The sequence below is a fragment of the Nipponia nippon genome, unplaced genomic scaffold (assembly GCF_047370975.1).
Source record: "Nipponia nippon isolate SJK-2023a ecotype South Korea unplaced genomic scaffold, ASM4737097v1 scaffold_4, whole genome shotgun sequence".
Lineage (NCBI taxonomy): Eukaryota > Metazoa > Chordata > Aves > Pelecaniformes > Threskiornithidae > Nipponia > Nipponia nippon.
Window position 1 is genome coordinate 43,614,741 of NW_028262358.1, and position 12,842 is coordinate 43,627,582.

The window sequence follows — 12,842 nt, forward strand, 5'->3', positions numbered from 1 at the left end:
CCTTTGCTTGCTAGCAGCATTTCCTTTACCACCTTTGCCTGTGAAATGTGAATGTTCTTAACCAGGCATTTGTCTACTATATGCAGTGCTGCAGCATCACCTCATACCTGTTGGTGAAGAATTCCTAGATATGCCTGATTCCTGATGCCCCCACCCTGTGAGGATGTGTTTAGTATACTGGTTGCAGTTTTCTACCCAGCCTGTCCTTCTTGCTCATTGAAGTAGCCTGCTCTGCGCTCTGCTGGTGTACTAGGTATCAGATAGATGCTCATCATGTAATGTCCCTTGCAGAGACTTTCCTCTTGCATTGCCTTTGCAAGACTGTGGAATATTTTCATTGCATTTCTGTTGATAATTATACCTAAATGACAACTGTTTCAGCATATTGTGAATACTGGTTATTCATTTTTTTGCTTGTTTGCTCTGATATGTCCTCCAAGTGCATCTAATGGAGAAGGAGAAGTATAGAATAAAAAAACTATTCACTGGTAATAGTTATAGCCTTCCTTGGCCTTATTTTCAGCCGTGCATCTTTTTATTAAATAGCTTCAGCAGATGTTGGGGGGGGGGGGGTTTGGTTTGTTTGTTTTTTGGGTTTGTTTCCTGTTGTGTTTAATAATGATATTCTGTTTCTATTGATTTCTTAACTGTCTTGCTAGAACTTTAAAGACAGTATGTTTTGTCCCCTTGCTTCAGGGTAGGTAAAGCTTTAATATCTAGAACAAGACGACTGTTGAAAAATGGAAAAGATAAATATGGTTTGAAAATACACTAAAAAAAGCTTCTTTTAGATTTACTGAATAACTTTCATTAGTTTATTTTTGGAAACCTTACAGGTAGTATTAAAAAAAGTATGCAGAAAATTAATCAACTTATATTTAGTGTATTGTTTTGAAGCAGCTTAGTCATCAGAATTTCTAGGAATTCTGATTATACTAATATCTTATTGCTACTGGTTGTGGCAAGTCACATTTCCTAAGGAAATTATGAGGTGTTATAAGCCATAGTTCTTATGAAACTCCACTGTTTATTCATCTAAGTAAATCTAATACAAAGGTTTATTAGTGTAATAAACTGAACATCCAAAATATCCATTGTTATTTCAGTTCTGGGATTGATCCTGCTCACCACGCGTTCTGCTGGTACCCCATGGCAGTATGCATGCAGTGCCAATGGCTGCGGTTTGCCAGTACTGTGGATTAGAACTCCTAAGAAAGTGCAAGCATCATTTTATCTTTCACTTCATCCCTGAAAGTAACATAGTGTATCCAGGCATCAAGGAGTCACTTAACTGCAGTAGAAATAGATCTGAGATTTCTGATATAATCTCTCGATCATTAATAGTGGTGTCTCCCAGACTTCCTGTGTAAATGGACAAAATTGAGACTGCATCTTGATTTATGATACCACTTATGATACTTCAGTGATCAACCAAAAATCCAATTTCAATGTGTCTTTACAGTTATTTTTTTATATATTTTGAAAAACTGTTTGTAGTTTATAAAACTTCCTTCCACGTGGCGTAGCACTGAGGGCATGTGTTTCTTTGTATAGTATCCTGTTGCTGACAACAGTAAAACAAACTTGAACATTTGAACCTAAATTGTCACTGCCGTATGTTCCTTAATGAAGGACTGTAACGCAAAATGGTGATAATTTTCTTGTGTGCATTACTTTAAACAGGAGGAAATAGAGCCATTTCCTGAAGAACGAGAGAACTTTCTTCAGCAATTGTACAAGTTCATGGAAGACAGAGGTAGGCATTTTGATCTTTGACTTGCAGAAGCTGAAGATAGATGTATTGCTTAGCAGTACTTTGAAGAATTGAGTCTATAAACTAGTAGTGCTTTGCAATTCAGTTTTTGGAAACACTGAGACTGTACTCATCACTTTGGACTTCCCCGCTATTTAGAAGATAAGTCTGTCACTTGACTCTTCTCTTGCAATACAGTCACTTATTCCTGCTTTCAGAAATAAATCGATAGTGTCTCATATATCCTAGTATATTTTCTACTGTGTACTTACAGTGTGTATAATCAAACATTTAATATCCTCAATCATACTAATGTATATGCTTGGTTTAATAACTTTAAAATACTTCGATAAAATAAAATTTAACCACCCCTCTACTTCTTAGCATCATGGAAAAAAGCACTTACTTTGTGCTAGTTTTCTTGCGTGAAACCTGATCACTTAAATACCTGAGCATTATCAGTAAGGTAGATTGAAATGTTTTTAAAAGCCAATGCCTTTTATTATATTAAACCTTTACCAGGTATTTATACACTGCAAGGAAAGCACAGTGTCTGTGGAGGCAGGGGTGAAGGTGTTTATATTTACATTAGTATTATAACTAGTTGAATTAGTATGTTTTTAATTACATGTGAAGATGAGTTGAGGAACTGTTTACAAGAGACAGCAATGTGGTAGCTACTGCTAGTACAGTAGCATAGGAAGTTTCAGCTCTTTGAAGCATTGTGGGATTTGTTCCTGGGGAGGTATTTTTTTTTTTTTTTTAATTGTAGTGAAAGGACTGCCCTGGTATTTTTAGATGTAATTGTTTCAGCAAGTGAAATAAAAATATGTATAATATAGGTAGCAAGAAAAGTTGCATCTTTTGTGCATGTTCAGTAATATATGGAAGAATGCATATGTATGAATTAAATTACATTAGTGAACTACAGGGAAAATGGATTATTAAGACTCTTGAGTTTGTTTAGTTTCATGAAGAGAAAGTACCAGATGCATGAGGAGGTCAGGGGGAGGGGCTTACAATACTGTATTTTAAGAGTGTCGTAGTGCATACGATGTGGATTTCATGTTATTCTGAAAAAGAGCTTTCAAAACACTGTAATAACTCTGTTCACAGGGACTCCTATTAACAAACGACCTGTATTAGGATATAGAAATTTGAATCTCTTCAAATTATTCAGACTTGTACACAAGCTTGGCGGATTTGATAATGTGAGTATTAGTATGAGTATTCCAGAGCCATAAAACCTGAGGATGCTGTTTATTCTTGTTGAAGTAATGATAAAGAAGAATCTTACATAGGAGCTTTAGACGTATGACAATTGAATACTACAGCTACATAAAACACCCTGTAACTCTCAAAAACATGCTTTAACAGGAACCAGAAACTAATTATATTCTAAAGAAATTACACATCTACTCAGCATGTTTAATTATTGCTGCATAAAATCAGCCAGCATGTGTGTTTTTGTGATATTTCAAGAAATGTTTGTCCGATAAAGTTGTTACCTCAGTAAGTGAAAAGAGTCACTGCTCAATAAAATCTCACAGAGAAGTGATCTAATTTAAGGTCTGATGTGAGGCCCTTAATTCCTGTCTATTCTGGACAATATATAGAAGAACGTGCTGAACAGTAATTGAAGCATATGGAATTCATGGCCAAGCAGATTCTGTTACTGCTTTGGACTGCTTCCCATAAATTTAGCCTGTTGGTTGAGGAGGTATGTTTGTGCGGTGACGCCTTTCTGATATATAAGAGAGGATCTTGTACTTGAGTGTTGCAGTACATCTGCTTTACCATCACAGATGGTTAGAAATGAGCATATCACACTGTCACAGAACTTCGACACCAAAGGGCATATTAAGGACATAATGAAAGACTGGTAGCCACTGTATCTGGTGCAGTACTGCTGGTGCTGAGTATTGTTAATGCTTTGAATGAACTTTTTCTTTCCAATTTAATTAAAATTCGAGCTCCGATAGTTAAGAATTACTTTAATATAAATTAAAAATGATGTACTGTTTTTTCTGATCTTTGTATTTTCTTTCCTTTGTTTTATTACCACCTGGAGAGGAAAGCCTGCTGTGGCTTATTGAAATGCAAAATTGCTTAAAGTAGTTACATTAGACTACAGTTTGCATTATGGTGAAATACTGTGTGTGATGAGTAGTAATTTTATAGATCAGAGCAAATTACTTATAATTGTTTTCCAAAGTTGTAAACTTTGTCAAATTAGGCTGTTTTGTGTCAGTGAGCTAATTCAAAAACCGTGACTTCATTTTCTGTAACAGATCGAAAGTGGAGCAGTGTGGAAGCAAGTTTATCAAGATCTTGGAATTCCTGTATTGAATTCAGCTGCAGGATATAATGTTAAATGTGCATACAAAAAGTAAGTAATAAAGCTATGAAGTTTGTGCTAAAACAGCACTAGAAAGAACTGAAGTGGTCCTGTGGTAGTGGTAATACACATAAAGTCCATAATTTTTTGGTTATAATATTGTTTTTTAGGCTTTAAACATACTGTTCATGTTTAGCTTCTGCTAGGTAGCCTGTTCTTTCTTGATACAAACTTGCTTATTGCAAGCAATTTTTTTCTTTTAGATATCTCTATGGTTTTGAAGAGTATTGTACATCAGCTAACATTGAATTTCAAATGGCATTGCCAGAGAAAGTGACGAGCAAACCTTGTAAAGACTGTGAAAAAGAAAAAGAATTGAAGATGCGTGAAGAACCAGAGCAGGATGTAAAAGAAATAAAAGTGGATAAGGAGGAGCACAAGCAGGAGGAAGTAGCAGTAGTACAACAAGAAGAAAAAAAGTTAGCTGAGAATGATAATGAAAGTAAAGAAAATGATAAACCCTCTGTTCTGGTAAAATATTTTAATGTTCATGTTATATTCTGTTTATAAAGTCTTGTGGGGTGTTAATAACCATGAATTCATGTCAAGATTGAAATCTCCATAATGGATTTAAAACAAGACAAAAACATGCTGTAAACCTAACTCAGAACAACACATCTGAGCCATATTTATCTCTAGGTGCCTGTTTTAGGAGATCGTGATGTCAAAATTTCTGACTTGTTAGGAAGCAGCTGCAACATTCCACTTATTTGGAGGCCTCCCGTGTCAGATGGAGACTTAATTAGTGTGCAGCTTTATCCTGGGCTGGGTAATGCATGCCCACAGCTAACTACAGTGCTGATACCTTTATTTTGCATTTAGCCATGCTTTTAAGCCCTCATAAATCTTGCTTTTACTTCTCCACTCCAGTGAAACCAGTGAAGCTCTACAAAGACCTGGGCCATATGATGTACACAGTGGTGTAATGTAGTTCAGTGGTCCAGAGAGACAAATGTTTATACCTTTTCAGAATCCAATGTTGACTCAGTGGTTTTAGCAAAGGAAGTCCAGGGCGGTAAACTGAAGTGCTGCGCTGTGCAGGCTTAGCAGTTTGCTCTGGAAGCAGTGTAGGCTCCTCAAGTCAGTGTGCAACACAAATGTAATGCTTCTTTGTGTAAGTGGCAGCCAGCCCTGGTCTGTCTGCTGGTACTAACTCTGGGGTGAATACCAGGTGGGCCAGTACTGATACCTCTGCATCTTAAGTGAAAACACAGCCTGTGAAGTGTTCATCTTAGGGATTGCTTTGCAGTTCAGGTCTAAGAGCTGCATGTCTATATCATTGTGAGAAAACTAGCTAGGACACTGCAACTTTGAAGTACGTTACGTTTAGCTTGAGATTTTCAGAGGAAACAACAGCAGAGGTGCTGTAATGTTAGAATAAGCCCTAGACTCTAGATTTTTTTTTTTTTTTTGGCTTGTATAACTTCAGTGTGTTTTGTCTGCCTTTTCTTAAATACCTTGTATTTCTATTTCACCTTTTAAGTTAACTAAAGGTTTTATTATTCTAGGGAAACAAAAAAAACTTGCCAGATTCTGCGTATACTCAGCCTGATCAAGAAAAAGACTTAAATGTAATCAAAACTGAAGATGAAACCAAACTAGAAGATAAAGAGGAGGAGAAGATTAAAGAAATGGAAAATCCTACCGTAAATGCAGACGCTGAAGAAAAAGAAAAATCAGGGTAAGTTACTCTGTTTATAATCAGCTAAGGCATCTGATGTGTGTGTTCATTAAATTTTACTCTTGTAATTTGAACTTCAAATCAGACATCCCTGTCGTGAATTATACTCGTATCTTCCAGAGACCTATGTGTTCCTAACTTTGTCATGGTTAGTGCCATTGAAGTTCGTGGATCTAATTTAAAAAAAAAAAAAAAAAAGCCAGCTGAAGTTTTTACAGGGTCTAGGCCTAAATATTTATAAGCTGAGTGAGCAAAAGAACATATAAAGCATAGGTGACTACTTGATGTAAGACGAAAATATTGCAGCCATTGCCAGTAGTATTTGTCTACTTAGTTTTGGTACAAGTATATCACAAACTTGTGGTTTCTGGCTTTTGCTGTTGGACAGTAGTGTGTTATGGGTAACACAGGAAAAGATGGAAGTACCTTGCATCACTCAGTAACAGCTTTGCCATTGAGCAGGCATGATACTGACAGGAGTCTGTTGTGCAGTCCTTCAGACAGGAGTTTTGGAAGTGGGAGACTGAAGTAATAGGGATGCTCAGGGACATGTGATCAATGGATGTGTGCAGGTGATCTCTCATTTCCTTTACGGAATGGGCAGGTTTTCCTCTTTCAGTGCAAAAAATAAAAAGAAGTGTTTTTCGGCAGCCATGCAAAAAATACGAAGTTCACAAAAGAATATAGTCCTCACTAATCCCCAGTATGTTAACAACTTATATTCTTGCAATTAGGACCCTCATAAGTATGATTTCAAGTGGTAAGAACACAAAAATGGTCATTACAGGTCAGATTGAAGGTCTCTTTTAATACAGTATCTTGTCTTCAACAAAAAACAATAACAGATGCTTAAGGGAGAAGCTATTACAAGAGGGAAAGCAGATAATGACACCTCCTTATACTTTCAGAGCAATCTGTATATCAGGGATGGTTTTTTTGTACTTAATACCAGCTGTTGTCTGACCACCAATTCCCTTGTTTATTCCAGCAATCTTTGCTGTTTAGTAATCAACTGTCTTAATCTTCTGTCTAAATATCATTAACTCTTAATGCCTTTGCTGGCCCATTAAGAGTTGTGACAGAATGGTATAGTTCCGTATATTGATTTCTGATTCATTGGTAATAGTTCTTTTTTTATTTTATTAAGGCTTTTGATTTCCATGTAACAGATTCTGGAAGGATCCTTCTGTAAAATGTTTTTGTCTTCCTAAATATTTTCAGTGAGATTATGCTGGCAATTTCTGTAACTTAGAAATGCAGAATACAGAAAAATCAAGTTTACCTGAACTCAGTTAGAAGAGCCTTTTCTCAGTGGATGTGATTTGATTTGTATCCTATGTGAATTTTTCTTTTTTAAGAGACCCATTGCTGCAATTTGTTACATTTGCCATTTTAAAGGTGAACTAGATGAGTTGTACTGTAACAGGTTTGCTGGATTTTCAGACTTGTTAAAGACTGATTTTACAATGCTACTTTCAAAGTAAATAGCTAAATAGATGGAAAACTTTGCACTGCTTAAAGAATAGCAGTTTTTAAAGTTCCCTAAATTGTGTATTTATATGTGTGTACGTTTGATATTACTTTGTGTTTATTTATATACTTGGAAAGTAGAGTGGCTTAATACTTATCACGCTGCTGTAGTAAATGGTACATAACATTATAAGCTGCATTTGCTTTTCAGTAATCCTTTTTTTTTTTTTTTTATCCTGATTCATGTCCTGTTGGGTTATTTATGATATTTAAAAATGTTATGAGTTCTTTTTTTAGTTTTTTATTTATGAAAACAACAAAAAACTGTAGAAAATACTGTTTCCTCTTAATTTTCCCCAATTCATCTGATTGTAACTGAGTGCTTTTCTCTCTGCTTCTCTTCACTCATCCAGTAAAAGCTCTTCTAAACTAGTATTTTGCTATTGTGATTCATGAAAGATTGTAACAAGTTGCTTAGAATAGAAAGCGTTGCTCTAAAAACAGATGTAGGTGGTGGTGTGGTCATTGCTGGGGATATATTTCAAGGAATAATATAAACTTACAAAAATGAAACATTTGTAGCAGTTAATAGTCTGTAAGCATTTATAAGCAGTAGTACTGTAGTAGTGCTGTTAGCGTGATTTCATTTCCTTTCTTCCCTCAGAGACTGATACGAAGTACAAAATGCACTTCTGTCAGCTTTAAAGTTTTTGAAAATGTCACTGTCATCCTAAATGCTAAACGATGTTTTTAGCCTTTATACTATAAAGGCACAAAAGGGTTTTGTGAGCCTGGTATGCTGGTGGGGACATTGGACTAGACGTTGTACTCCCCCCCCTACCCCCAGCTTTATGGGTTAGAAGTGGCAAAAGTTATACAGAGAGGAAAAATGTTGTGGTTTGAATTCTTTGTTGAACTGAAATACAAAATGAAGAATGCATTTTTGTAGCTGGAAAACTAATCACACACACAAAAAATACCCAAAATGTAATCAAAATAGATCACTGTGGACTGAATTTTTGTCAGTGTATTTAAAATGTATTCCTGAAACCTTTTTTAAGCTATGGACCATCTGTCTTTCACAGTCCTAACCAAATAGCCAAACAAGTGACATCTAATATTATGTAAGGCAAACTTGTAGAGTTTGCTATTTGAATTTATGTCTGTAGGACTTTGGGCATCTTCACGTAGCTTATTTGTGTACAGACACAAGGAACCAAGAGGACAGAAAAACTTGGGGGTTTCTTCTTGCTGAATTTCTGTTGGGTGGACTGGACCTAATTCCCAGCTTCCAGATCTCAGGAAGTACTACTGGAAGCCAGGGTTGTTTATTTTCCAGAGGTGGTGTTTCTCTGTGCAGTCCCATGTGTCTCGACCCTTTGAGATTGCTACCACTTGAATCCTATGGTCCGGTCTGCCTAGACTTTAACAATATGATGAAGAGGAAGAAAGGCTGAAGATGGTTCTCTTCCTTTCTTCCCCAGAGTGCCTGTTTCTTCCCTCCTTGTGTATCTGTGAACACTGAGAATAGAGATTCAAAGGCAGCTTGCCCCTTATTCTACGCATGCTTTTCTTGTTTTTTCTGTGGCTAGTGGGAGATGTGTGTGCTAGATAGGTTTTGTGCAACTTCTAGTCATAAAAACAGTAAAAAAAAGCCAGTAATGTGTTATTTCTCATCGGTCTGTCCCAGAGAGATCTTTACAAAAATGGCTTTGTAAACCCATCTTTTTCCCTAATGTACAAAAAAGTAGTCATTCTTAGTCAATGAATAAACAAAAAAGTTTAAAATCCTCCTTATTTTGAAGTTCCTGCTGACTTCATGTTGTGGAAGCAATGGTCTTCATATGTAGCATTGCATAGTTGGTGCAGTTTTCCTTTCTAGCATCTAACGTTAACTGTTGTAATTATTCAAAGACTTGAGTCAAAGCCAACGAATTGAGAACTGAGGGGCTTTTCTACGTAATGAACAATGTAGACAGTTAAACATGTTCCCAAGAGACTGAGGTCAGGAGCCTAGCGGAGTTTTTAAAAGGTGTGGGGTTTTTAATATAAGCTAATAAAATACAAAGTCTTCAAAAATTTCATAGTAAATACAGTTTGTGAATTGAAGTGTAAGTTAATTGCTAGTTAACCAATATCAGTAAGAAAATTTTTTCCCAGATGATTAATTCAACTCCAAGGGTTTTGTGTTTTGTTTGTTTGTTTTAAACGCTTGTGTCTAAAGCACTTGGGACAGGCCACTGTCAAGGACTTTATATTGAACTGAAAGATAAAGCGCTCAGAATCCAGATGATAATTTTTACTTTCCAACAAAAATTTGCACCAGACTTGTATATTGGTAGTACTTGGATTTTTGAGGTGACTGAGCAACACTTTTTGAAGTAATCCCAGTTACAGTACGGAAAGATTGCAAGAGGCTTTTGTTCTTTTGTTTTCCTTCTTCTGGCTGAGGTGCTGCCTTAACCCTTAGGCCAGGAGGGGCTGCTGCCATCTCTGGATCCTTACCCTGCCCTTTCTCACCAAGCTGTCATTTTCAGTACTCACAAATAATTCTTACTTGGTCTTATGAAACTTCTCGGATTTTTTTTTTTCTTCTTGAAAACTGCCTGCTTTTTTATTTTCGCCAAGGAACTCATGAACAAGTGTTCCTAAAGAATACTTCAGAAACCTAAACACTTCTGGTTGTCTCATACTGCTGGTTTAGGTCTTCATGGTATGGTTTTCTGGGAATTGGTACTGTCATATTTTGACAGTATCAAAAGGAGAAAATTTGACTAATAATCTTGAATGGAGTTAAACCATTCATTCACGTGCAAGGGAAAAATCTTAATCTTACAGCTGTTATATACATCGTTACATCCAGTAATAGCATTTCCCCTCCTATGAGCAGTGGGAGGGAGTTAGGAGTAATAAAAGCAGTAGTTGGGAACTAGGTTAAGATGGGCATTGTTTCTCTTGAAGGGTTTTACTAGGTTTATTACCTTTGTAGGGTAGTGTGACTACCTGCTGTGGCTGTGCTGGTGATGGCTTCTACTTGTATAAGAGTTAAATTTTCTGGAAACACTTGATGGGGATTTTCTGAAAGCCGTCTACAATGGGATTATGTAATAGTCAGAAGCTCCGTTTCACATATGGGAGATAACAGATTGTTAGAGGCAATGTTTTCTTCAGTTCCTTATCTGCTAAAATGACATATCAAAGCTTTATGGTAGTGAATCTAAAATGGTAGCAGAAAGGTTAAAATGTTTTGGAGTGAAGGAGATTTGATACAGGAGGCATATCTTCTAGCTTCTGGATCAGTGTTGAGAACTATATATTGAGATAGCTTTCTCCAGTCTGATTTAGGTTTATATGGAAATCATTAGCTTGGGAGAAGGGAGAGAAATGTTGTGTTCATTGCACAGTTGGTGTGAACATCTGCTCTGAATCTTAGGCTGTCGGTGTATATGCAAAAAAATACATTTTTAAGAAGCGTACTTGGGTAGTTTCATTTGTAGGAACATATTTCTATGCTGTTATTTGTGATGTGTGTTCCATTTATGCATTCCAGCTGCCTTTGTATTGGGAAGGAAGTTTTTGTATAGTCATGTTTTCAGAAACAGGGCCTAATTGATTTTCTTTTTCTTTAATATAGAATATGCACTGATACATACATACATACATACATGTAAGGATTGCTTTTGATACAGCAATAAGCTGCTAATGACACAACAATAAAGTGTACAGTGGCAGTGTAAATGTACCAGTCCTGTGCATGCATCACGTTGAATGGAAGAGAGGTGTCTTTGATGTGGAAAAAGTGGTTCTGTCATCACATTTTATGTATCTTATGGTCGCTACGGAGGTTATTAACCGTGGTAGCTGTCACTGAGACTTATGTGCATGGGTGAGCCCTTAAAACATTCATCAAATACTAGATGTTTTCAAGCTGAGTGTGAACCAGTGCCATAAAAATGAGAACTGCTGTGCTCCTCAGCCCGACCTCTGAAGCATCCATATCGTTTCGAGGAATGTTTCAAAATACTTTAAAAAAAACAAAAACAAAAACAACCAAAAACAAACCCCTTGGCTGCATGATTAGAAGTAATAACATGAGGTCCTTTCATTTGTCTTCTCCCTAGCAGCAGAGGAAAACAATGGTTAGAGAGTATATGCTTGCATGGTTGAAGTGTACTGTACTACTTACTCTCAGACTTGATTCGAATCACATTAGTGCCTTTCCCCTTCTCTCAGAGTGATGGACCATAAGTGTGCATTTATTCAGATTTTCTGTGCGTGTAGACAGAAATCCTTGGAGCTTTTATTTTTAGGTTTTCTTTGCAACTTCAGAGGAAAGACAAATACTGGTGAATTTTGGGGGTTTTGTCTTCTTTAGTTAAATATGAGATTCTAGTGTCATGGCATAAGTACAGGTCTTAATGGCCTCTCTGCCTTAAAACTTAAGGGCATCTTAATACAGCTGTGACTGAGAAAAGCAGAGTATGAAGGAGACTTCGACATCTTCCATCTCTGTATTATGTGAAGTAGAGGTTAAATAATGTTCTAGGATGAGAAAAAGGGAAGAAGGAGGGAAACAAAAATAGAAGCTAATTGCTAAACTTGAAGTGTCAATTACACTGGAGTTTATTTCTGCTAGTGGTTCAATTAACTGTAATGACTTAATTGAACCAATAATTGAAATAATCTTGCTTCCTCGAGTTTTAGAATAACCCCTGAAAAAAATAATCTTGCATTTGCTATCTCACCTGCTATGTGTGCCAGCATGATGTGTCAGGGGAAATGTATTGGAGTAGGGTTAGATTTGCTGCAAAACAGGGATCCTAGGAGGCAGATCTAATGCTCCAAATCACACCATGTCTCATAGGTTTCACCTGGGATTTGTGACAGTGCTGTGGTTAGTGCCAGAGATTGTGGGTTGAAAGACATTTGCATGATATTGCAGTTCCTTTAGTGGTAATAGCATGCGCTATTTCATCTATTAACAACAACTATTTGTTGATATACCTACCCTTATTATGGGCTTGTTGGTGTTAAGTCTTTATATTGACTGAAAATTACCTGCCATATGTGTATTTTTGAACACTTGCAGTATTTTTAGCCTTTTAACGATTTCACAATGTCCTTTGGAACTAACGATACGCAATATTTGTATGATCTAAACGTTTTAATGGTTTTACTTCATTAACAAATATCTTTGCATTTTAATTCATTAATTTCCTGCTTCTAAAGGTTTATGTTCCCACTCTGTGAGAGATGGGGTGAGGGTATTCCATAGTCTGCAGTTGTAACTGGAAATGCTTTCGAGTCGTCCTGATAAGCTTTCTGGTGGTACTTGGTTTCTGGAGCACAGTTACACTTGTATTGCTGTGTCTCCTGTACAGTGTGCATGCACATCTGCTGCTCTGCTGCCTTGTTCCATCAGCTGCTGCTTGGGTTATTCAAATTGCTCCAGCTTTGTGGCAAATACTGCTTGGTACTGTTTTTAAGTTGACAATTATTGTCAGCTTCCCAAGAGGCTTGTTTGTTTGTTTCTCCCCCCC

At 36.6% G+C, this 12,842-nt stretch overlaps 1 protein-coding gene across 2 annotated transcripts in view; it reads left to right on the forward strand.

Annotated features, from left to right (window-relative positions):
• Positions 1–12,842, forward strand: part of ARID4B (AT-rich interaction domain 4B) — a 94,991-nt gene that overhangs the window by 57,473 nt on the left and 24,676 nt on the right. For both annotated transcript variants that reach the window (XM_087774752.1, XM_087774753.1), the window contains exons 12-16: positions 1,684–1,756; positions 2,870–2,964; positions 4,045–4,142; positions 4,355–4,622; positions 5,660–5,832. In XM_087774752.1, coding sequence (XP_087630878.1) covers positions 1,684–1,756; positions 2,870–2,964; positions 4,045–4,142; positions 4,355–4,622; positions 5,660–5,832 — 707 coding nt within the window. The remainder of the gene's footprint in view (positions 1–1,683; positions 1,757–2,869; positions 2,965–4,044; positions 4,143–4,354; positions 4,623–5,659; positions 5,833–12,842) is intronic.